This window comes from Martes martes (assembly GCF_963455335.1).
Source record: "Martes martes genome assembly, chromosome: 16".
Classification (NCBI taxonomy): Eukaryota; Metazoa; Chordata; class Mammalia; order Carnivora; family Mustelidae; genus Martes; species Martes martes.
This window is the reverse complement of record NC_137904.1, coordinates 5418974-5441624: the sequence shown is the minus strand read 5'-3', so window position 1 is coordinate 5441624 and position 22651 is coordinate 5418974. Positions and strand designations below refer to the sequence as shown.

The 22651-nt window shown below is 42.2% G+C and overlaps 1 protein-coding gene across 1 annotated transcript; it reads left to right on the top strand.

Moving 5' to 3' along the window:
* Positions 1-9285: 9285 nt before the first annotated feature.
* Positions 9286-9489, top strand: LOC308357039 (keratin-associated protein 19-7-like; the record flags this gene model as incomplete). Its single annotated transcript, XM_080826519.1, has 1 exon — positions 9286-9489. One exon carries the CDS (start codon positions 9286-9288, stop codon positions 9487-9489), a length of 204 nt encoding a protein of 67 aa, XP_080682645.1.
* Between the last annotated feature and the right edge of the window lie 13162 nt (positions 9490-22651).

The window sequence follows — 22651 nt, the reverse complement described above, 5'->3', positions numbered from 1 at the left end:
GAGACTTCATCTACTAAAGAGCATTTGATTATTCAAAAAGTCCCCAGACTAGATTTCAAAAAAAAAAAAAAAAAGAAAAAAAGAAAGAAAGAAAGAAAGGAAGGAAGAAGTAAGTCTCACCTGAGAACTGTGAACTGTGGAAGAGATCAAACCTTTTTTTTTTTTTTTTTTACTTTAAAAAGCCACATACGAAACCACTAATGAAACCCTAGCAATCTACTTCACATTGAAGTGGATAAATATCCAAAAGGAGCAGCTTCAACTTCAAAGAGGTGAAAATGCACTGTGAAGATTGCTCGCCTTTGCTGCATTTGGGTTTTATATGGTTATTTGGTAACATTGTTTAAGAACTACTGGGTCTTAATGTAGTCCTGCATAAGAATATAATTTATACTATGTCAGAAAGAAGACAGGACTTATTACTAGGAATCACAAAAACCAATCATCGTGACTTTTGTGAAGATTGTTTTTATAAGAAAACACTTAAACGTGTGTGGCTATTTTCTTATTTTGAAAAGACTTTGCAAGTTTAAAACGTCATAGCAAATAATCAATACTAAAAATTTGTCCACCCTGAGATACTGTGTATACAAAATGCCTTAATTATTAATAAGCCAATGTGTATGATACCAATATCTGTTTAAAAAATTAAAAGCAACCATGCTTCTGGCATGAAAAGATCATGGAATTAAATCAGGGGTTTCCGCTCATGTAAAATGTTGTTAAAACTATTCCATACCATTTTTAAAACTTGAGAATATTTTTAATATCTCTGATTTTTCTTTTTGCCAGAATCATTGTGTCATGTATGTATGTGTTATTACTATATAAAAGAAAAAGGTGAATATGTATTTCTATGACTGCTGAACTAGAAATGTCCACGGATTTGGCTAATTTATATTCACTTTTTATTGTATATAGAATCCTAATATTTTCAGTTCTGTATCATTTAAGCTTTCTTCATTTGAGTAAATTCACTAAATATTTCTAAAAAAAAACCATATTTGTTGCTAAACGATTGTCCTTTTGTCATGTTCAATTAATTCCAATTTTATATAGTATTATAACTTCAATCAGCAATAGATCTAACAGGTGTCTTAACAGTGAATAGATAGAAATAATGTATACAATTAAATTTGGTGAGAAATAAGTGGCCTTTTTTTATGATATTTCAAATGAAGGCAACTGCTTCTTTTCCTGAGGATATCATTTATTTCCGTTATTAAATCAGTGAAAAACGAATATAGATTTAGCTTGAGAGGGAGAGGTTGCTGGTCTTTTCTAGCTTGGTATTTTTCTTCTGTTTTCTGTATTTGTGAGTCAGTATCCTGACTTCCGTCCCAAGTCGTCTTGTCAGTGGTCATTGAAGGTACTTATTAAATAGTAAATATGTCTTAGATTTTTTTTGAATTCTTAATCAAAATTTATATTGGAGCAAACTCCAATTTATGGCAGTGATTTGGGATGCTAAAATCCCTGGCCTAAGATTCTGGTTATAAATAGTCTTCATTATAACTTTATTTAGCCACTTAGCCACTGGTTCTATCATCAGTATTCTGAATCACCAAAGAGAAATTGAAATCTAGGACCTGTGTGAGTGCTTCAGAGTGAACCACGTGACCAAAGACTCTAACAATCCTATTACACAGACCCTGTTATCCATGCTCTTTTCACTAGCTGCCTCATGAGCTGTTTGTAAGGGAGGACTACTTAATCTGCTCATCGGCCAGAACTTTTGGGGCCTGATGATTTCCCCCAAATATTTGTTCTTTCCATTAAATTAAATTTAATGGAATTCTTTAAATTAAGCATGCTAGTAGGATTTTTTTGAAATATGGTACTATGTGCCAAAATCTTAGGCTTAAACTCTCTTGAGAATATATCATCAGATGATAATTCCAATGAAGACATTATATTGGAAATTGTATTAGAAGTCACACTAATAAAAATTGAAACATTTTTAAATCAACTTAAATTTTATGTAGATTAATCTAAATCATAGTCTACTGAGTAAGAAAAACACTTTTTAAAAAAATCTTAGCTCTTCTAGTGGGTGAGTGGTGTTATATAATTGTGGTTTTAAATTGTGTTTCCCTGATAACTCTGATAACTAATCATGTCACACAATTTATTTGCTTATTGTATATCTTGTCAATGTTCTCAGGTTTTGGGTTTATTTATCTTTACACATTTAGGTTGCAGGAGATCTTTATGTATGATGGATGTCTCTATCTCTACCTTTACCTCTATCATCTCTATTCTCTATCTGTAATCTATATCGATACCTATCTGTAGCGTCTGCACTATATATCTGTAGCTACACTTTTTTTTTCTAGTCTGTGGCTTGCAGTTGATGAATTTCACTTCACAGTGTTTTATCTTATGGTCAGTGCTTTCTGTGTCCTAAAACAAAACAGAAAAACTTCTAGAAGTCTTAAAGTTTTAGCTTTTATGCTTAGTTCTATCATACATTTGAATTAAGTTTTGTGTAGACTATGAAAAACTTAAGGTCATTTTCTTCTTGTTCCATAGAAATGTCCCATTGTTTCAGTACCATTTGATGAAAAGTGTTTTGTTTGTTTTGGAATCTTTGTGGGAAAAGAAGCCTAATTCTAGACTCTCTAATATTTTCCATCAACTTACTTGTGTATCTTCACATCGATAACACACTTTCTTGATCATTCCACTTTAAGTGTTAAAATCAGTTAATGTAAAGTTTTTTTCTTTTTAAATACTGCATTAGATATCCTAGGGTTTTTGGATTTCCTTATACACTTTAGAATCTTTTGTAAATATATACATTATACTGTCATTTCAATTAGGGATTTTATTTAATATATAATTTGGGAGGTATTTTGTCTACAGTCAATATATAAACATTTTACATATGTCTATATGTGTGTATATATATATACATATATATATCCTTATTAATTTCTTCCAGCTTTAATTTGTAAATATCAAAAACTAAGTCTTGCACATATCTTTAAATTATCTTTATTTTACTTTTCTGATATTGTTAGTGATATTTTATTTTCTAATTTTTCATATACAATTGAATTTTGGATTTGAGGATTTAGTTTATTTTCTGAAATAATTAGTGCAAAATTAACACTATTTCTTGCAATAATTAGCATTATTTAAGTAGTTGCTAAAACTCACCACTAAAGCAATGTGAACCTGGAGTTTTCTTTGTTAGGAGTCTGGTTTTGTTTTTTTTTTTTTTCTTTTTAATACAAACTTTATTTCCTTCAGAGATATACTCATAAAGGTTTTTATTTCTTCTTGTGTCAGTTTTAATAAACTTTTAATTTGAGAAATTTTTGACTTCTATGCAGTACGACTATATTTCAGTATAGAAATCAGAATGCAACTTAGGACTTCTATTTCATTTGATATTAAGAAGGTCTTTGGAAAATTGGTCTAGTTTATATTCTAATTATTAGTCCTGCCTGGGGGGGAACCGGTGCTAATGCTTTTATTGACTGTCAATATACATAAAACTATAACTTTGATATAGCTCAACAGAATTCAAAATTGAATTGCTGAATAAAGCAATGGCATTAAGTATTTTGTGATTTTTTAAAAATCACCATAATTATCTTAGAGTCATGTGGTAGTCTCTCCTCCAAAGAACTTTAAATATGCTCCTAGTAATTAAGTAGCAGGTTTTTAACACATGGATATCAGGCAGTAAAATATCAAGTACCCCATTAACATTATGTGTAAATCCTTAACCAATATTTCTTTAATTTTCTCATCCTGTGGGGTGATGGATTTAATATGAGTGTCCAAATTAAACACACACATACACAATATTAAAGACATCCTTAGATTAGTATTTGAGAGAAATCACTATGACTGTCATTTGTCTACGTTTTTGTTTCTCTTCCTAATTCCTGCACAAAAAGATCAGTAGAGCTATTTATTTCTTCTGGCATAATGCTATAATCCTGGATCCCAGAAAGAAGTTCCTAAATTGCCAGGATGCCCTCTTGCCATCTTTCAGGTCAGAATTGTAAAGGATCATTGACATGTATTAAACTGAGACACCATCTGTTTTGACTAGAATTAAATACAGAAAACAAAGAATATATATTTGTTTTGTTCTCACTCCCTTTCTTCTTCCCTCTGTTTTTTTCTCAAGTTTGGAAGTGCCTTCTTTAAGGAGGCATCAATATTTCAAATATTGTGTCTCAAAGATTAAGAAATATGTCTAATGAGACACTGTAAATGTAACTGGTTCAAGGCTGGTTCTGAACGGCATAAGAGTAAAGTAAAATTTGTTTGTATCTCAACATGTCTGGATATTTGACATCTAAGTGGCTATGGTCTCAAATGGGGCATGGATTTAAGAATGACATTAGTGTCCTGCTTACCTCAAATAATAAGAGGTTGTCATCTCCATGAAAAAATAGGCGGCATGTGCAGTAAAGTAGCATCATCTAGATGATGTTGTCAGGCAGCCCTTGACTGAGCTGTAGAGATCCTCAGAAACCAAAATAAGGGGGAGTTTATATGAGTCTTAATGTCGGAATAGTCTTTGAAGTTGCAAAAATATATTTCTCATTATAAAAACAACTTAATAAAAGGAATTGAGCTAACTGAACTAAAGATTAACTTAAAACTTTCACTTCGGTGGAAGATCACTCCATGCATATTAAACAAAAAAGCCAGAAATACTTGTTTCATGAAATTTCTTCTGTGGGAGGAAAATGAGGTATATTTGGGATGATTTACCACATCCATGGCTTAGGGTGTAAAAACCTCTGTGCAGATGCTGAGATTCATGCTCAGGAAACAGCTTTCATAGCGAACCAAGCCTTCAACCCCTGATAGCGTGGGATACTACAGCAACTACTACGGAGACCTGGGCTGTGGTGTGGGTGGGGCTGTGGCAGCTCCTGCAGATGGGGCTGTGGCTGTGGTTGGGGAGGCTACAGGTATACCTGCTGCCTCCCACCTTGCTATGGTGGATATGGATTCTATCTTCTATTAAAATTTGTCTTTATGAGTCTAATATCGGGTTCCATGAGTGGACTTTCAGAATCTGATTTCAACCTCTGGGTCAACCAAGATTTTGCTGGGTCCATTTATCAAAATAGTACTTAAAGCTTCCAGTACGTTTAGAGTTACACAGCTTTTTATCTATCATGTCTCCTTGATTTCTTTAATAAAGTCTCTTAATTTGAAAGGCAAATATAGCTTTTGTTTATTTCTTTATTATCAATTATATATGTAACGAAACATAGATCTTACTCAACTTTCAATAAAGATTCTGATATATGTTTTTGTGTATTAAATATTTATTTCACAAATGGAGACATAAAAAAAAACAATAAATTTAGACTGAAATGAATAATAACTTCTCAAATACCTGTTGATTTTTTTCTTTATTTTAATCAGATAATATTTATATTTAAATTAAACAAGGATAGGAGTGCCAGAGTCGCTCAGTCCTTGAACGTCTGCCTTCAGCTCAGGTCATGATCGCAGGGTCCTGGGATCGAGCCCCGCATTGGGTTCCTAGTCCGTGGGGAGGCTGCTTCTCCATGTCCCACACCACCTGTCTGTGTCTCTATGTCAAATATATAAATAAAATCTTTTTAAAAATTAAACAAGAATAAAAAATGAAGTCTAACAATTGTGATGTATTCATGACAATAAATAAAAAATAATTCATATGTTTAATATTTTTTGCAATTCCTTTTATCAATGCAGCCCAAAATGAATACATAATTCATCCTTCTTTCAAAATGTGTCCTCCTTCAGTTCTTTCATGACAAGAAAAGAAGAGTGATAGATCAAAATAGTTCTCTGAACTTCTAGGAAAAGAAAGTGTTTTTTAAATTAATTTCTTGATTATATATAATATTTTTCTCTGTTTCCTCTACTTGGCATTCTCATGAAAATAATTATTTTACGAATTTATTAAAAATACTTCAAATTAGTTAATTAAAATGTATGTAGTATTAAGAATTTATTTGATTTAGATTTTTACCACATCATTGTTCCTCTGTAGTATGCAGTGATATTCTTTGTTTTTTTGGATGATTCTTTAAACTTTTTATTTTGAAATAGTTACAGAGTCATAGTAATTTGCAAAGATAGTACAGAGAGCACCTGCTCACCCAGTTTCCCCTAATGGTTACATCTTATAAAATTATAGTATAGTATCAAAACGTGAATGATCTTTTTTTTTTTTTAAGTTCATCATTGTTCACTTCCCTTTTTTTAAAAGATTTTATTTATTTAGATAGAGCACAAGTTTGGGGAGGAGCAGAGGGAGGGAGAAAGAGCATCTCAAGCAGACTCCATGCTGACCATAGAGACCAACGTAGGGTTTGGTCCCATGACCGTGAGATCATGACCTGAGCTGAAATCAAGAGTTAGACGTTCAACGGACTGGGCCACTCAGGTGTCCTGATATTCTTCTTTTTTACTTTCATCATCATCATCTTCATGGTATTCAAGCCTTTTGCAACTGTAAGTGAAGTGTAAACACCTAGATACAACCAGGAACTATATCACTCTGTAGCTTTCCTTGATGAGAGTCATCATTCATCCAAAGGATTTTTTTAAGTAGATTTCCAATCAATTATCACTAATCAAAAGCAAGCATGTTGTTGTTGGTATTTTACATAATAGAGTACGTAAAATATGTAATAAAAAATTTTGCCTTTTCAAATTTGAATGGAATATTCAGGTAATGCAAAAAGATAAAGTTTTTTGTTGCTGTTTGAGTGGGCGAAATCCCATAATAAAAGGACAACAGCAGAAGCGAGAGCTCACCTGGAATTAGATATAGTGCTGCGCTGCCCCTTATATCATACAAGTGAAGAAACTCCAGATAGTTGAGTGATTCCTGGAGTCACCAATACCACAAGTGTCAGAACCAAGATCAAAAACCAGTTCACTGAAACCTGGTGATCTACCGCACCATGCTGATTCTCTTTCATTATATATTTTCAAATTTGAATACCATCTGGAAAGTTCTTGTCCTATTTCCATGAATAGCTACTATTTTATAGCTGAGTTTATGGGAAATAGTTCCCTCTGTTAGATTAGCCACCTCTTATTGTGTTTTCTTTTACATTTTTATTGTGAAAATTTTATTTTATTGTATATAATCAACTTCTCAATTTGTAATTTAGTTGTACTTCAAGGCAAATGAAGAATGAATAGTGTTAAAACTTAATCCTCATCACAGTTTTTTATTAGAAAGATTTGGATTTGTTTATACAACCTGAAGATAGAAAAAAAAAATCAGTTGACTCCTGTCACTTGTCCTATCAAATGCCGTATTTTCATAGGTAAGGACATCAGGAATAGAGTTTGGTCATGCCTTTAAAGAGCTTTGGTTCCTATAACTAAATAACATTTGAAAGTATCCTATTCTCACACAGGTCAGTACCTTTGCAGCCCAAGGAAGGTATTACAAAGTTACAAAGAAAAAGAATTATCAGTATACTTAGAATGAGAAAAAAATATATGTGACATTCCTAGTATAACGTAGTGTATTTTTGTGACCTACAATTTCATGTTGTTTTGATTTATGTCTGAGTCACAGGACAACGTTTGGAATTTACAACAGAAGTTTCCATTATGGATTTGTAAAGACTATTATTTATCCCAAGTGAAAACAGATTTTCTTCTTTACTACCCATTATCATAGTATTATTTCACATGTATTTTGAGGGAAACTTCCTAAGAGTGAAAAGAAGAAAAAAAATAATCTACTTTGGGTCCAGCAATTGAACATAAAACAATACTTCTACAAAGAAATATATAGTCTTCATTTTCCAATGGATATTTTCATTTTAATAATTTTTTCACTTAGAAAAAAACCAAGACAAACATTTTTGCTATGTATTTTATAATACTTTAGTATTGATATTTTGCTGCTCATTAACAGTAAAATTGGTCTTGTGTAAAGCTATCACATTTTATCCTTGAAATTATTTTTATTTCTTATTTGACTATTGAGGTTTTTCATTTTTGTTTTTTAGTGCTCTATCTCAGGTGGACACATCTCTTTCAAATCCAAATGAACAAAAACTAGCCATTAATCACTCTCACATGATGTGGTTAAGTTATATGGACAAAAGCTGATATCCTTAATCCTGAGTTATTTATGGTTACGTGTATTTGAAAGGACTTATTGAGAATGAAAAATTCAGCTTATCAACTATTTCTAGTTTAGGATGAGAAATAATGAAATAATATTTGGATAAAAGAAACTTGGGATATGTTGGGTTATGACATATCGAACCACATTTTGGTTTTAAAATGGTAGTTTGCTAAGGTGGAGTCAGAGAGTTGCACTGGTTGTTGTAGCCATGATAGCTACTATCAGTTTACTTATAATTTCTTCATTAGTTCTATAAGCAGTGTTTAATTTCCTACTTGCTGTTTAGGATTAAAACATCTGAGGAAATTTACCTTTGTTAAAATAATTGAGAATCTCATAAAAACTCAACTGTATATTCAAAATCATGTAAGTTAAGGCGCTCCTGGATGGCTCAGTTGGTTGAGTGGCCTACTCTTGATTTTGGCTCAGGTCATGATCTCAGGGTCCTGGGAATGAGCCCTGGGTCAGGCTCCACACTGTGGAGAGCCTGCTTGGAGATTCTCTCTCTCTCTCTCCTGTTGCTGAAGATAGTTCTTAAAGCCAAAAATATTATAAAGGTTATTATAATTAAAATGCAAAAAATCAACATGTACCTTCTTTTAAAAAATGTTTTCAGAACAGAGGCACTTTCTTCAGTCTTCATCTTGATAAAAAAATTTCCTTTTTGAAAAATATTGATTTAACAGCTGTAAATTGAACAAATATCTGTGAATTTAGTTGGAGATGGAATTATCCACTTGGGAGATGACAGAAAGGAGAAAATTTTTAATTATAAAAGGAATGTCATCAAATGTAAATGATGTTAATATACCTGGTAATAAGCAATTCAATTTAGGGTTTGGAATGTACAAAATTTAAAGCGGTAGGCATTTCTTCCCATAAAAGCTAAACAATAGGTTCAAGGACATTCTAAATAAGAAGCTAAGTAAACCAAGGTATTTTAATGGGAATGAGGGCCTCTCCCTGTGTCAAGAGACAGAAGAATAATGAGTTAACAACATTACAGATAATATGCAGCATGACACAAAGGAAAAGTACACATGTGATTTATCGTATGTTCTGCTCAGGGTATATAAGCATCTCTCTACCCATGCTGACTTTCACACTCAGGATCTGGACTCGAACAGCAAACCAAACTCATCACCCCTGACACCATGAGCTACTACAGCAACTGCTATGGAGGCCTGGGCTATGGCTGTGGAGGTTTTGGTGGCCTGGGCTGTGGCCGTGGCTGGGGATGTGGCAGCTTCCACAGACGAGGTTGTGGCTGGGGCTGGGGCTGGGGCTGCAGAGGCTACAGATATGGCTGCTGCCGCCCATCTCGCTATGGGAGATATGGATTCTCTGGCTTCTACTGAAATCCTGCTCCAGAAGCCCAACATCTGAGGCCACAAAAGGATTATCCAAATTTGACTACAATGACCAAACCAAACAAGATCATCTGGAGCCAAGCCAAGATCAAAAACATTTGGTATCTAAGACTTTAGGAATATTTATCATTTTATAATGGTCTCTTTCATGTTTCCTGGTGTCCTTTATTTCTGCTTTTATAACTGTGGGATTTCTCTATTCCTTTTGCAATAAATTATCCGAGGTTTAAATAGCATACATGGCCTTCATTTTTTATGAAACTCAAGATGTCAAAGTGGTTATTTGTAACTGCACCCACCTGGCAATGAAGAAAATAAATTACTCCACAAAAAACCAAAATCCTAGGAGAGATATAAACATACACCCATATGGCTAGATAGATATATTCCAATCCATAACACTCAGTTGGAATGAAGATTTTTTTCCTCTGAACACTAGACCAAATCTTATTCAATGCTTTTAGTTAGATAACATTGGTATATGAATTATGTCATGGTACAGAGGGGGGAAAAAACCTATCCTCAATGTTCTTCTTTTCACCTACTTTCTTTTTCCATAACAAACTTTATTATACCCAGTGATGTTTATCTTTCTCTCCTTCTCAATAGTGAGCCTGTCTATTGAAATTTGAATTCACTCAGCTTTAATGTATCTGTACTGAAATTCATTACAGACTCATGTAGTGAAATGTCTCACTTTCTTATTTCAGTCCTGGCTATAATACTAGATGGTTATTAAACTTGATATGATCCAGTTGTTAGTTGAGTTTCTTTCATGCTATATTTTTATGTTGAAATGATAATTGAAATAATTTGCTAAAAATTTTATATACCCCATATCGAACACTGGATTGCTTCTGGGCTGACAGTAAATGCACAAGGCAAGTACAATAAATTATTAGAAACTTCATTCCAACCTCCATTTGTACCATATGGAGAGACCCAAACCCAAATTCTCCCCACCAGACTACTCCAAGGCTCTGTTCAGGGGTCCCAGGGTAGTGCTATTAAATTAGCAAGGAAGTAATTAGAGGAAAGATACCAGGCCAGTATCATTGTCTTCACTGCGTATTTTTCTTCCAGAAGTAAGACTGTGAAGAAAAAGACAATTTATCTGACATGGTTCTTTATTGAAAGAGATGGAATTTTTTTTTAAAGAGAAACTTTGAGAATGTGGGTAACTCAAAGAACCTGTTGGTAAGTGGGGGGATGAAGTTGACAGGGTATACAGGACCCAGGGATGTAAAGACTGCTAGAATAGTGACCAAGTTAACACTACAGTAACACCACTTTTTCCATTACTGTCACAGCTGCTTTTAGCCACTACTGGACACCACAACTCTGAATGAATTTTGAATTATTCTTTTGTCTTTTCACCACTTTGTCTAAGATCCAAGACCAAGTGACATCCTAATTCTTAATTCATGGATCCAATTATATCACTACTAGGAATAATAAAAGGAATTGTTCAGACCTCCTCAGGGTCTGTCTGTATTGGGAATTACATTTTCTCATTCTGGAACAAAGCTTCGCTCCTGAAGAGCCCCCTCCCCCTCCCAAAAAAGTAACATCAATGACACAGAGCTGAAATTAATCTACATTAGATGTTTTCCTCCATACCAGATTCAGCTCAGAAAATATGTACATGGTCCTCTTAGCTAAATGATATGGTAAGCTATTTGATCTCTCAATCATACCTCCTGTGATGGTTTGTTTTATGTGTCAATTTGACTGGGCTATGGTACTCAGTTGATGATCAAACAGTATTCTAGGTGTTACTGTTTTTGGTGCTGGTCTTAGCCTACCAATAACTAATGTTGTGGTTGGGCTAGCCTCTGTAGTTCTTCTTAAGATAGAAAGATACCCTTCAGCAATAACCATGGTGAAACTTAAAAAAAATGAAGCTATATTACTTATAAGATCTAAAAATTACACAGCACATCTGGGACCACACAGTGAGGTCATTGGAGGGGGAGAGAAAGAGAGAAGGCGTGCGAGAGAGAGAGACACACACACACACACAGAGAATGGACCTGGGCTTCTGCTTTTATTTACTGTTGGTGAACTTAAAACATGAGAGGGAATTTAAAGCCAGGAAAAAACAAATGGCCAAATGGGCAGTTACTGTAATCAAGTAATATCCCTAAAACCAAGAAGCCTTAGTGTGGGAACGTGGTCTGGCTCTTTATTCAGTGCGTGGCTGGAAATGTGTTTGTTGAGGATCACTATCTTTGAAGTGGATGCCTCTTTGAAGTGGGGGCAAGCAAAGCTTAACTCAGGTACTTGAATTAAAAGAGAAAAACAACAACAAACAACTATCAGGGTTTACATGACACTGTGACGATATTTTGAAGATGTGGTTAACATCTATAATCAGTTGACTTTAAGTAAAGGAGATTACTGTGTATAATGCAGGTAGATCTAGTCCAATCAATTAGAGGTGTTAAAAGAACATTGAAGTTTCCTAAAGAAGGCATTCTGCCTCAAGATAGCAGTGTCAACTTCTGCCTGAATTTCCAATGGGCTAGCCTTTCCTTCTTGCTTCTGATTTGCCAGCCACCACAAGCATGTAAACTGGTTCCTTAAAACAGATCTCTCAAAAAACAAACAAACAAACAAACAAACAAATCTCTCCATCTAATTATATGAGATCACCCACCACATATATATACACACACTATATATGTATCCATATATACATATTTATATTTATACTGTACTATGTACGATATAGAGTAGTGTGTACTATATACAAGAATAAATGTATATACTAAAATAGCATACACACACACACATACACACCCAATACTGATTCAATTTATCTGGAGACTCTGATAAACCTCCCAAACCACTCCTCCAGTTTTCTATAGCTGATGAAAACTCTCCTAAATCAAAATTAGCCCTTAAGGTTATGACACGGGATCATGGTTGGAACTGGAAATTCATTTCCTGGGGTTGAGACAAAGACCGACTGTCCGTACACACTAGACAAAAATCTGGGGAGGAAAAGTAAAGAGGAGTAGGCGAAAATAAGGAGACAAACTTCAGTGAGAGATGTAGCGTCAAGAGAACAGGCTCACTGGGAAGGCTACAGTGAGAGACCTGGAACCCAGGAGAGAACCTGTAGAGAGTGAGTGTGAAGAAGAGATGTGACAAGGGAGAGGGGCAGACACCAAAAGGAAATGCAGAAGGAGTCAGAGATCAACTATCTCTACAAAATTTATGCCCCAAGCTCTTATTGATAAAAATGTGTTGTAGATAATACCATCAAGAGTCGATCTTACTCTCCTTCTGGAGAGCTTTCTCAATCAGCAGGGCAGGCAAGTGGAAAACACATAGACTCTTGACTCTAAAGTTCACCTAAGTTTATAACCAACTTGTGTGCTGAATAGCTGTGATGCCCTGGCATATATTATTACTTAAATTCTCTGAATTGAGGGCAATAATAGTATCTAACTCACAGGATGATCATATTAAATGAATTAATTCATCTTAAGTTCCTGGTACAAAATAAGTATAAATAAACACTTAATGTTCATATTCTCACTAATATCACTACCAAGCTGACAGATGTGTCTGTCTCAGGGACTCAGTTGAAGTCATTAACCCTTCAATAGAGGTTTGCTTTGAAAAATGGTTGAGCAGATCATGGCATTTACATAAGATATGTTCTCACAGAGAGTGTCATAAGCAGGAATATATAATTAGTGAACCCAAATAATCTTTTGAAACACAGTTGGTGGATTGCCTCTTGTCAAGGAGTGAGTTTATGGGAACTAAACCAAGGTAGGATAAAAGCTAAGGCTTTGAGGATGGAAAAATTACCTCTAATAGGCACAAAGCTGATGAAAGGAATACTAAATTAAAACATGTTCACATGCTAGAATCAAGGGGATATTAAAGAGTTTGGGGGGTTCAGATGTCATTTGAACTGTAGAGGCTGCAGGCTTTCCCAGCTTCACTTCTGAGGATTTGTCAAGTCCCTGTGCAGAGAGTGACATTTAAGCTCAAGTAACTCAGCCTTTACCACCCAACTGAATTCATTCCTGTAATAGAGAGTAAGCTGAGGTCATTGACAATCTGGGCTTCCACACAAATTTTGCAATGGGTATTGTGACCTTAGGGTTTTAGTCACCACTCTCATTTGGACTTGAAGAGGAAGACTTCGAAGGACAGGGTGAAAATAATATTCTGGCCTCTCTCCGGTCATGGAGAGTATATGTTCCCAGCAATCAATTCAACACTCATTAACAAGATATTAACACGCTGTCTTCATTGAGTTAATATCATCATTGCCCCATCACAGGGACCTATTTTGATCACAGGTAGACTGGGATCTTTCAAGTATGACACTTGTCCACCAAATTATTTCATTGAGTGACTATTTAATTGTATTAAATTTTTAGTATTTGTCATAGACTCTATCTTAACTTTGATATCTTACAAATCACATTGCAGTATTCCAGGCTGCTTCATTTCTACCTCAGACATATCATGTGGAAAGAAGTTTTTATGGGAAGGAGGAAATAAACTCATGAGGTACTTTCATGCCTGAGATGAGATGTGATAGCATTTTTCAAAGGTATTATTTTTCTGGTAGATCCTTTCATGCGAGTGTTGTATCAGTTATGTTATTTCCTATGAGGACACTTGGTTGCTATGGACAGTCTTTATTTTTTATTCTAAGTGGTGCAAAATATAGAAACACCATAATATTTTAAACCCCAAAAAGCAAACATTTAACTAGTACTCAGGGGCAGCATAAAATGCTAGTGAAAAAGCAAGTCTATACCAATTAAAAGAAATCCGTCCAAGAAAATAGTCAAACAAGCTCGTTTTGCAACATGTTGAGCAATACTATTATCTATTTTTCTTTAATATTTTAGATGCATTAAATATTTAGTGTCTGGGGGAGAAAAAAAAAACCTATATGACAAAAGACATGTACGATATGGTGTCCTAATCTCAATGAAGATTTAGTAGGAAAGAACATGATGACTTTGCATACAATCTAATTGTCCCATTTTTGTATCAATTTTTCCATTTAGAAAGTCAGTTTTACCTACAGCCTTTAACTTTGTGGTTGTATTTGCACAATAACTTTGTTACATTTGCTGACTTGACCCCAAATATTCATTTATATCTTTCACAACGACTGCGAGCCATTAGTTTTCTCCTTGTATTTTCAGTTGGCATCTACTTATTATTGTTATAAAAGAGCATTGATTTCTGAGTATCATGCTTCGTTGGTGTTGATTGGGTCTTCTAAATGAGCAATGATTTCTTATTTTTAGAGATAATATATGTTGTTCCCATAGGCACCTGATTAAAACGACTAGGTAGACACAAGTGTTTTTCAAAGTCAATTTAAAGGATGTAGCTGATATAATAATCTTTTAGCTCAACAAAAACACATCTCTTTCCTTTTAGAAACAACAGTAACCAGTCCATGGTAAATTTAAGTGTGACTTTATCTGAAGAGTTAATTTTTTCAACTTTTATCCCAAAGAGTGACAGAATACAAACATCATAGATCATTTACGTGCCATGCTCACATCTGCATACTGCTTTCCTAGTTCACCCAGCTACCCTCTCCACATCTGTGAATACATGTGTTGTACCAGTTTCATGACCAAGGTATTTTGACATTCTGTGATTCTTTTTTTTACTGTTGCTATTGAACAGTTTCTTTTTTTTTTAAATATATTTTTTAAATTAAATCAAATTTAATTTTTTGGTGTATGTGTTCCAAAATTCATTGTTTATGCATCTGACCCAGTGCTCCATGCAATATGTGCCCTTAATACCCACCAGAGTTTCTTTTGGGTTTAAGACAACTGGCTAAGAATTTTTATGACTACTACAAATTATTACCTAATACATGTTTTTGTGTTTCTTAATTTTGGCATAACAGAATTTCCTGAAATGTTGATTGCCTCACTCATTTGGCTGTCTGATTATCTGTTAGGTAGCCTGTCATATCTTAAGGAAAATGCTACATCTTTCAAGCCAAATATATGTTTCCAGTTTCTCCTAAAGTACAAAGCTATAAAAAAAAAAAAAAAAACTACCCGTTCGTGTTTACTGAAGAATCTAGTGAGTATTTAAATTGATGCCTTGAAATAACTTGGGTTAACTGATCTTTATTTTCAAGACATTTTCTTTCACTTCATAGATTGATATTTACTGCTAAAAATAAAATAAGAGAACATATGCATTTTGATGAGTTTGAGTTATGGTGCTCAGCACTTACTTAGTTGGGCTGGCTTCAACTTTAATCACCTGAGATCAATTCATTTGGATTTAATAAAAAATCTACCATTTAAAGCTGAATAATTTGCAACGGTCTAGAATTTGACACTTAACAATGCCTGCTGTGATGGTTAATCTTCTACGTCAACCTGGCTAGGGCCCGGTACCCAGGTACTCAGCCAGACGTGATTCTGGATGTTTCTTCAGAGGTGTGTGTGTGTGTGAGAAGAGACTAAGACTTAAACCAGCAGGCTGTGAAAGAGAGATTATTCTCCATGGTGTGGGTGGGCCTTGTCCCATCAGTTGAAGGCCCTCTTGGAAGGAGGAATTCTGCTCCAAGATTGCGTTCAGGCTGAAGCTGAGATGCTCCCTTGGACCTACCGCCTGCGGCCTCACTTGCCAGCCTTCACCGTCCATGAGCCCATCACTGGAAATAACTTTCCATCTCCATACACACCCTATCGGTTCTGTTTCTCTGGCAGATCCTGACTAAAACGCCGATGAGGAGGAGCACAGTTCAACAGCGTGAGGTGTACCTGGACGGAGTAGCAGGCAGTCATGGCAGAGAACAAGTAACATCTGTGTCTTTTGACATAGAAAGACATCGGTCAGAAGACAGTTTAGCTTTTCAAGTACACAACATCTTCAGTGGACAGGCGCACAGGGGCAAAGTGTGTGAGTGCACACAGGGACATGGCACGCTGCTGGCTGACGCCCTCGGACCGTGACTGGGCTGCTGGGTGCTGCTGGCAGGCAGGGAGATGCCCTTCTCTCTGTGCTCTGTGGTGCCTTGATTTCAGCATATGCTGTTTCTGTTGTTAAAAGACTGGCACGTGGAGTGCCTGGGTGCCTCAGTGGGTTAAAGCCTTTGCCTTCAGCTCAGGTCATGATCCCGGGGTCCTGGGATCGAGCTCCACATCGGGCTCTCTGCTCAGCAGGGAGCCTGCTTCCTCCTCTCTCTCTCTCTGTCTGCCTCAACTTGTGATCTCTGTTAAATAAATAAATAAAAATGTTAAAAAAAAATTGAATCTCTAGAATGAGGTCTGCTTTTAAAAGACCGGCACGTGTGTATACGTAATGGGAAGGATTGGTTTTGAATCCCCTTCCCAGCCGACTGTTGGCAGGGAGGACAGCATGGCCAAGTCTGTCTGTGCACAGGGCATGCCCATCTGTGCCCAGGCCCCTCCTGCCCTGGGGCAGCCAACCAGGGCTGCCCTGATCCCGCTCTGGTTACAGAGCCTCCCCAACACAGCTCGGAGTGTCCATGGCCATGTGTGGTTTTAGAGGACGCTCGTCCTGCAATTCTGGCCCTGGTTTCCGGGCTCTCCAGGAGCTGGGAGGCCCGTGGCACAGCTGGGGAGGCCAGGGTCGTCCTCTCGAATCCGAGGGCACCACGCAGTAGGGCGCTGCTCCTAGGTGCCGGACCCTCCTGGGCGCTGAGAGGCTGGACGTGGCTCGACTGGAGGTTCCCAGGGAGGAGCGTTCTGCAAGCCGCGAGAGCTGTGAAGGCAGGGTGGTGGGGCCCAGCCACCTCAGCTTTGCCAGGGGCAGTCAAGCAGCCCAATCCCCCTGCAGAGATGCTTGCAGGGTCGACTGCCCACTGCTGGTCGCTGGCTGGAGGAAGTCGGCGGAGGCAGTGCCCACGTGTGCCCTGCACAGAGACCTGCCTCCTGCCCCCCCTCCACTCAGAAGGACGCAGGGGGTGAGGGTCCTTGGCATCTTCCTCGGCCTGCAGCCCTGGGCCATTCAACCCAGCAGGTGGTCGTCTGAAAGTAACCCCGCCACCTGTGGACAAGCCCTGCCTCGAGTGTCTGCGCGCAGGCTGGCACAGACAGCAGACACGCACGCGCTCAGGGGAGGCGCGTCAGAAGCAGCCAAGCACTGGAGTGGAGCCCGCCCGCCCGCACCCTGTGAGCGCCCCTAGCTCCGGAAGCCCCGTGAGCAGTGCGGCGGGCGTCGGTCCCCGCGCTTGTGCCGCCCAGAGATGCGGTCGCCCCGTTAGGGCAGATCCCGCTGCAGCGGCCCGGGGTTCCGTTCCGCAGCCGGCTGTCGGCAGCGAGGGCCGCTGTCCAGAGAAGCGGCGGAGCCCGGGGGCAACCGTGAGCCGCGATGCAGCTCAGAACTGCTGCCCACCTCCGGACTGTCCAGCCACACGTCCTCTGTCCCTGAGTGTGCCGACGGCCGGGGCTGCAGCCCGGCACGGAGCCTGGGGATGCTCGGAGGTGCCGCCCCGCCCCGCGTGCCCTTCCAGAGCCTAAGGCCTGGGACCACGCGGCTTCTGTCGTCCTTCCTTCCTTCCTCCAAGGAAGATGGCAGGACCGCAGCAGCAGCCTGTCTTCCCGTCGCGGATGGAAGTGCCGGAGCCTCCGTGCCCGCTGTGAGCCTCCGAGGACCGTGGCTGGAAGTGCGGGAAGTATCCCAGGCCCTCCGGCAGCGTTGGATGGCCGCAGCCGGAAGTGTCAGAAGTACCCCGGAAGTGCCTGAAGTACGCCGGAAGTGCCTGAAGTACGCCGGAAACGTCCGCCAGGCGTTCACAGGGAGTGTGGCACGCTGCGGAGCGCTGTGTCCCTGAAGCGCCCGGCGGGGCCTGGCCTGCTCCCCCTCCACCTGCTCCTCCGGGCCAGCTGCCTAGGCGCTGAGAGAGCTCGCTCGGCTGTAAACACCCCACTCCTCACAGCTTGGCCCGTTGGGTAACCTGGTGACTACCTTGCGAGCCCCGCGTTGGTGGGTGCCATGGGCGGCTGCGCACTTCGCCTCCCCTCGCGTGGCTTACGGCGGCAGAGCTGGGGTTAGATCCTGCGGCCTGCGGGACGGACGCGCTCCAGAGTCCACGCCCTTGCGGCCACGACAGACGGGAAAAGCGTGCGCCCGGTGCGCTGACCACTCTGCCCGCAGCTCCTTGGCCCTGAGGAATTGTCGTCCAAGGTGGGTCTCCGGTGGACTTTCCATTGCTCTTAATGGTAGAGAGCTGTCCCCTCCCCCATCCCTAAGAGTTGGTGCTCTGGCTTATCCAGTGTTAATCTTGTGCAGTGCTCCAAACGACCTCGTCTCCAGCCCCCTTTCAGCCAGGTGTCCCATGGGCTCTGACAGTCGCGTGGGCTACCGGGGCCAAGGACGCCCCCTCGCCACCACTGGGGGAGCTGAGGGAGGGCAGCCCCGGGGGCTGGGGCTCAGGGTGGGCTGCGTCCAAGCTGGTCCTGTCTCTCTGTGACGCTTCAGGGATTCTCGGGGACTCTGATGGCAGCACCCTGGCATGGGTGAGTGGTCCTTCCTTCCCAGGTGCCCCTCAGCCCTGGCTTCCCGCTGTGCACTCTGCAGACTCTGATGGGATCCACCCCCACCCAACCCAGCGCTGGCCTCTGACCAGCAGACGTTCCTGCTCACCCTTTGGTGGTCCCGGGAGGCTTGTGTGCTGTCGGTGGGGTGCCCGTGCCGCAGCCCGTGTGGTCCAGCCCGCTCAGTCCATGTTGGTCTGGAAGGCTGCCTTGGGCTGATGACCAGGGAGGAAACCCCTTTCCCCGGGGGAAGGAGAGGGAAGGCACCACAGAGCTCCCGACAGCCCTGTGGGACCTCGTCTCACCATCCCAAGTCTCCCTGGGCAGACCTCCGGAGTGTGTGACTTTGGCGTCAAACCTGTGCAGACCCTCTCGAGATGACCCAATGCATCTCTATAGTGTGTGGATACCGAGTGCCCTGTTTTCAGCTTGTGATGGGACGCGGCGTCCCAGCATGGACCCCTCTTGAGTCCCCCTCCTCGAAGGCACACACTGTTCCTCCTGCCCGAGGACGGATATCATCCCCTCCTAGAGCATTTGGCTGCCCTGTGGTCTTTTCAGATGCGCAGAATGTGCCAGAAGCGACACCGTGTTGTTCAGGGCTGGCCCCTGAGAGTCCATTCCATGCTCTCACTTCCCTGCAATCCTGCCGCCATGCTGCCGGGGGGAGGGCCACCTGCAAAGAGAGGCCCCCGGGGAGGACAGACAGCAGGCCGCGCTTGCTGGATGTCTACCCAACTTGTAGGAGCGCTCCCGACCCCGGCCGGCCGCTGTGCGTGTGTCGTCACCCCGTCAACCCACACTCACGGGAAATGACGTGACCTTGTGGTTCCGAGCCCCCAGATGCTGGAGTGGCAGCGGGCGACTGGAACCAGGAGCCACAGCAGGTTTTAGAGGGAAGGGGTGCTGCCATCGACATGGGTTGGTGATAAGTCTCTGTGCGTGACCTGGCAGGTTGGCAGCGTGTCCCAAGGTGAGAGGCAGGGGAAGGGGTGCTGTGAGGGGAGACTGGCGGGGTTGTTGGGGAGCCCCCGTTTTCTGGGGTCACAGGCATCCCTTAAATCCCAGTCTCCCACTTCCAGGCTGCAGTCTACTGAGGGGTGAGTGGTATGTCCCAGCATCGCTGCGGGCCTACTGTCCCGCCTCTCTGCACACATTTCTACGCCCGTTGCTGGTGTAGGGTTCAGGCAATGCCCTGCACCCCATTCTCCTGCGGTGGAAGTCCGGGTCACCCAGACAGTGGAGACAGAGCCCCCTGGGCACAGGTGGAGGCCAGCACGCCGCCTGGGGGCCCTGCAGCCACAGCTCAGGGGTTCCAGGAAGCCCAGACAGACATTTGCTGGCTGCAGCGGGCCAGTAGTCCCGCTGACCTTCAGCGGGGCCATTAACCCCCTCTCACGGAGGGAGGGGCGTCACATGTTTGGGGACCAGCTATGGAACCATCCCGGAGGCACTGAGTTTTTCCACCACTGGCTTGGCTTCTGTTTCTGCCTTGAAAATGCTGTGTCCCAGATGGGACTTCCCCTCCCTGGATGCTGGGCCCTGTGGTGGGAGAGTGGCCGTCCTGTGGTTGCCTCAGGTGACGGTGATGGTGCCACCAGGCTCTGAAATGGGGCTTGCTTGTTAGTGCAGCAGAGCCGGATGGGGCCCGCCGGCTGGAGGGGCAGGACGCGGGGCAGGACGCAGGGCCGGCTGAGATGTGGGGAGCTAGCTATAAGGCAGAAGGAGGATGGAAGGTGAATGAGGAGGGCTTGGTGGCCAATAGGCTGTGGGGCTGGGATGGGAGGGAACCATCCGGGGAACCCCAGGAGCCCATGCATTGGGGTGGGGCCCACCCCGAGGCCGGCCGGACATCAGGCAGGGCTGAGTAAATAAGTCCCAGAGAAGCCAGAGGAGTCTGTGTGGAGGGCAGCTGGTTGGGGGGGTTCTCGAGGCGGCCTGGCTTAGTTGATCCCCCACCAGAGTGCACTGGAGTCCCGAGGGCTCAGGCCTGAGCTGGTTCAGCGCCTTGTGCTTGGGAACTCACTCATTCATCGTTCCTTCGGCCAACTAGCACGTTGTGAGGACCTGCTATCTGCTGGGCATGTTCCTCTGCATGGGACATAGAGGGATGGACAAGACAGAATGTAGCCAGCCCTCAGGAGTTGGAAGTCCTGTGAACAGGCGACCCTGGCCTCCTGCCCGTGCCCTGCGTCCGCAGTGGAGGTGGTCTCTCCGACCCTCTCTGCCAGGACGTCTGCTGGGACCTTTCTGGCACCACTCGCAGGCTTACCTGGTGGCTGTGTGCCACGTTTGGCTGACGGGTTGAACCTCTGTCCCCACTCCCACATGCCCCTCTCTGTGTCAGCCTTTCTCATCCGTCCTATGTGGACATGGACCCTCGCGTTTGGACGGAGGTGTTCTCAGAGGAAATCCTCCATGCCAGGAATGGGGAGGAACCGGCCCTTGGTAGCTGCAGCTTCCGACACCGGGGCCCCGGTGTCCTAGTGCAGGTGTGACCTTCACAACCCCAGTGACGGTTCTAGCTACTGCCCCCAAATCCAGTTCCAAAAATAACATCTATTAGACTCTCATGGACTCCGTCTCTAACATCTGTCCCCACAGCTCCTTCACGCTCACATTGACAGCATCTCCATTCCCCCCGAGGATGGTTGGAAAACAGAGTCAGAGTCCACCACGTCTCCTTCCCAGGGCTGGTAAGTGCTGCAAAGCAGACATCCTGTTTTCATTTTTATTGTTGAAGAACGTGTGCCAAATTTCTGCCACACGGGATTCTTGTTATTAGTGAAGAACTTTTATTAGGAGGGCTTTTTCCTCTCTAGCAGAGTGGGAACCGGTAAGAGTGTTTTCGGGGTTGGGCGAAGGCTGGTCAGACAGAGGTCAGGAGGTCTAGTGGACAGTTGTCACTGGAGGTCGTTGCTGGCCGAGCAGTGCAAGGGGTTTTCCTTCAACCCGTCTCAGAGCCATGTTGAGGGGCGCACGCGTCTTGGAGCCGAGAACACAGAGCCTCGGACCTGTGGCCTGCTTGGTCACCATCCCTACACCCTGTTCTCTGCTTTGGGATGTCCAGGTGGGAAGGTGTCATCCTCTGGCCTGTCGTAGACCCTTCCTCACACAGTTCCTGCCAGCCCTTCCCAGCCTCTGGCTAACAGCCCCAGCCAGGTGGCCCTTTCCTGGACCCCCGAGGGCATCTTCCCTCCGGGAGGCCCCGTAGAGCAGCGCCGTGGATGTTTTTATGGGTCATGTATTGAATGTCACACCCAAGTTAAGTCTATGCTGATTCAATTAGAACACGTAAGCCGAGGGACTTCTTCATTGTCCCACAACTGGGTCCTGGGTGAGAGGCTTCTCTCTGGACACAGCTGTCCTCACTGCTGGGCTGCGAGCGACCGACCGGGCCCTCCCTGGTCAGCCTGTGTGCCAAGCGGTCTTGCGGCGGGACGGCAGAACTGGAAGCCCATGCCCCTGCACACATGGGAGACTGAGGGCCGAACGGCAGGGGTGGCACACTGCTCGGAGCCACACAGATAGGCTTCTGTCCCAGGGGTCAGCCCAAGGCCTGAGGGGCTGTAGAAGCTGCAGCTGAGGAGCTGGCCGGGGCTTGGGCCAGATGGGGTCCCTGC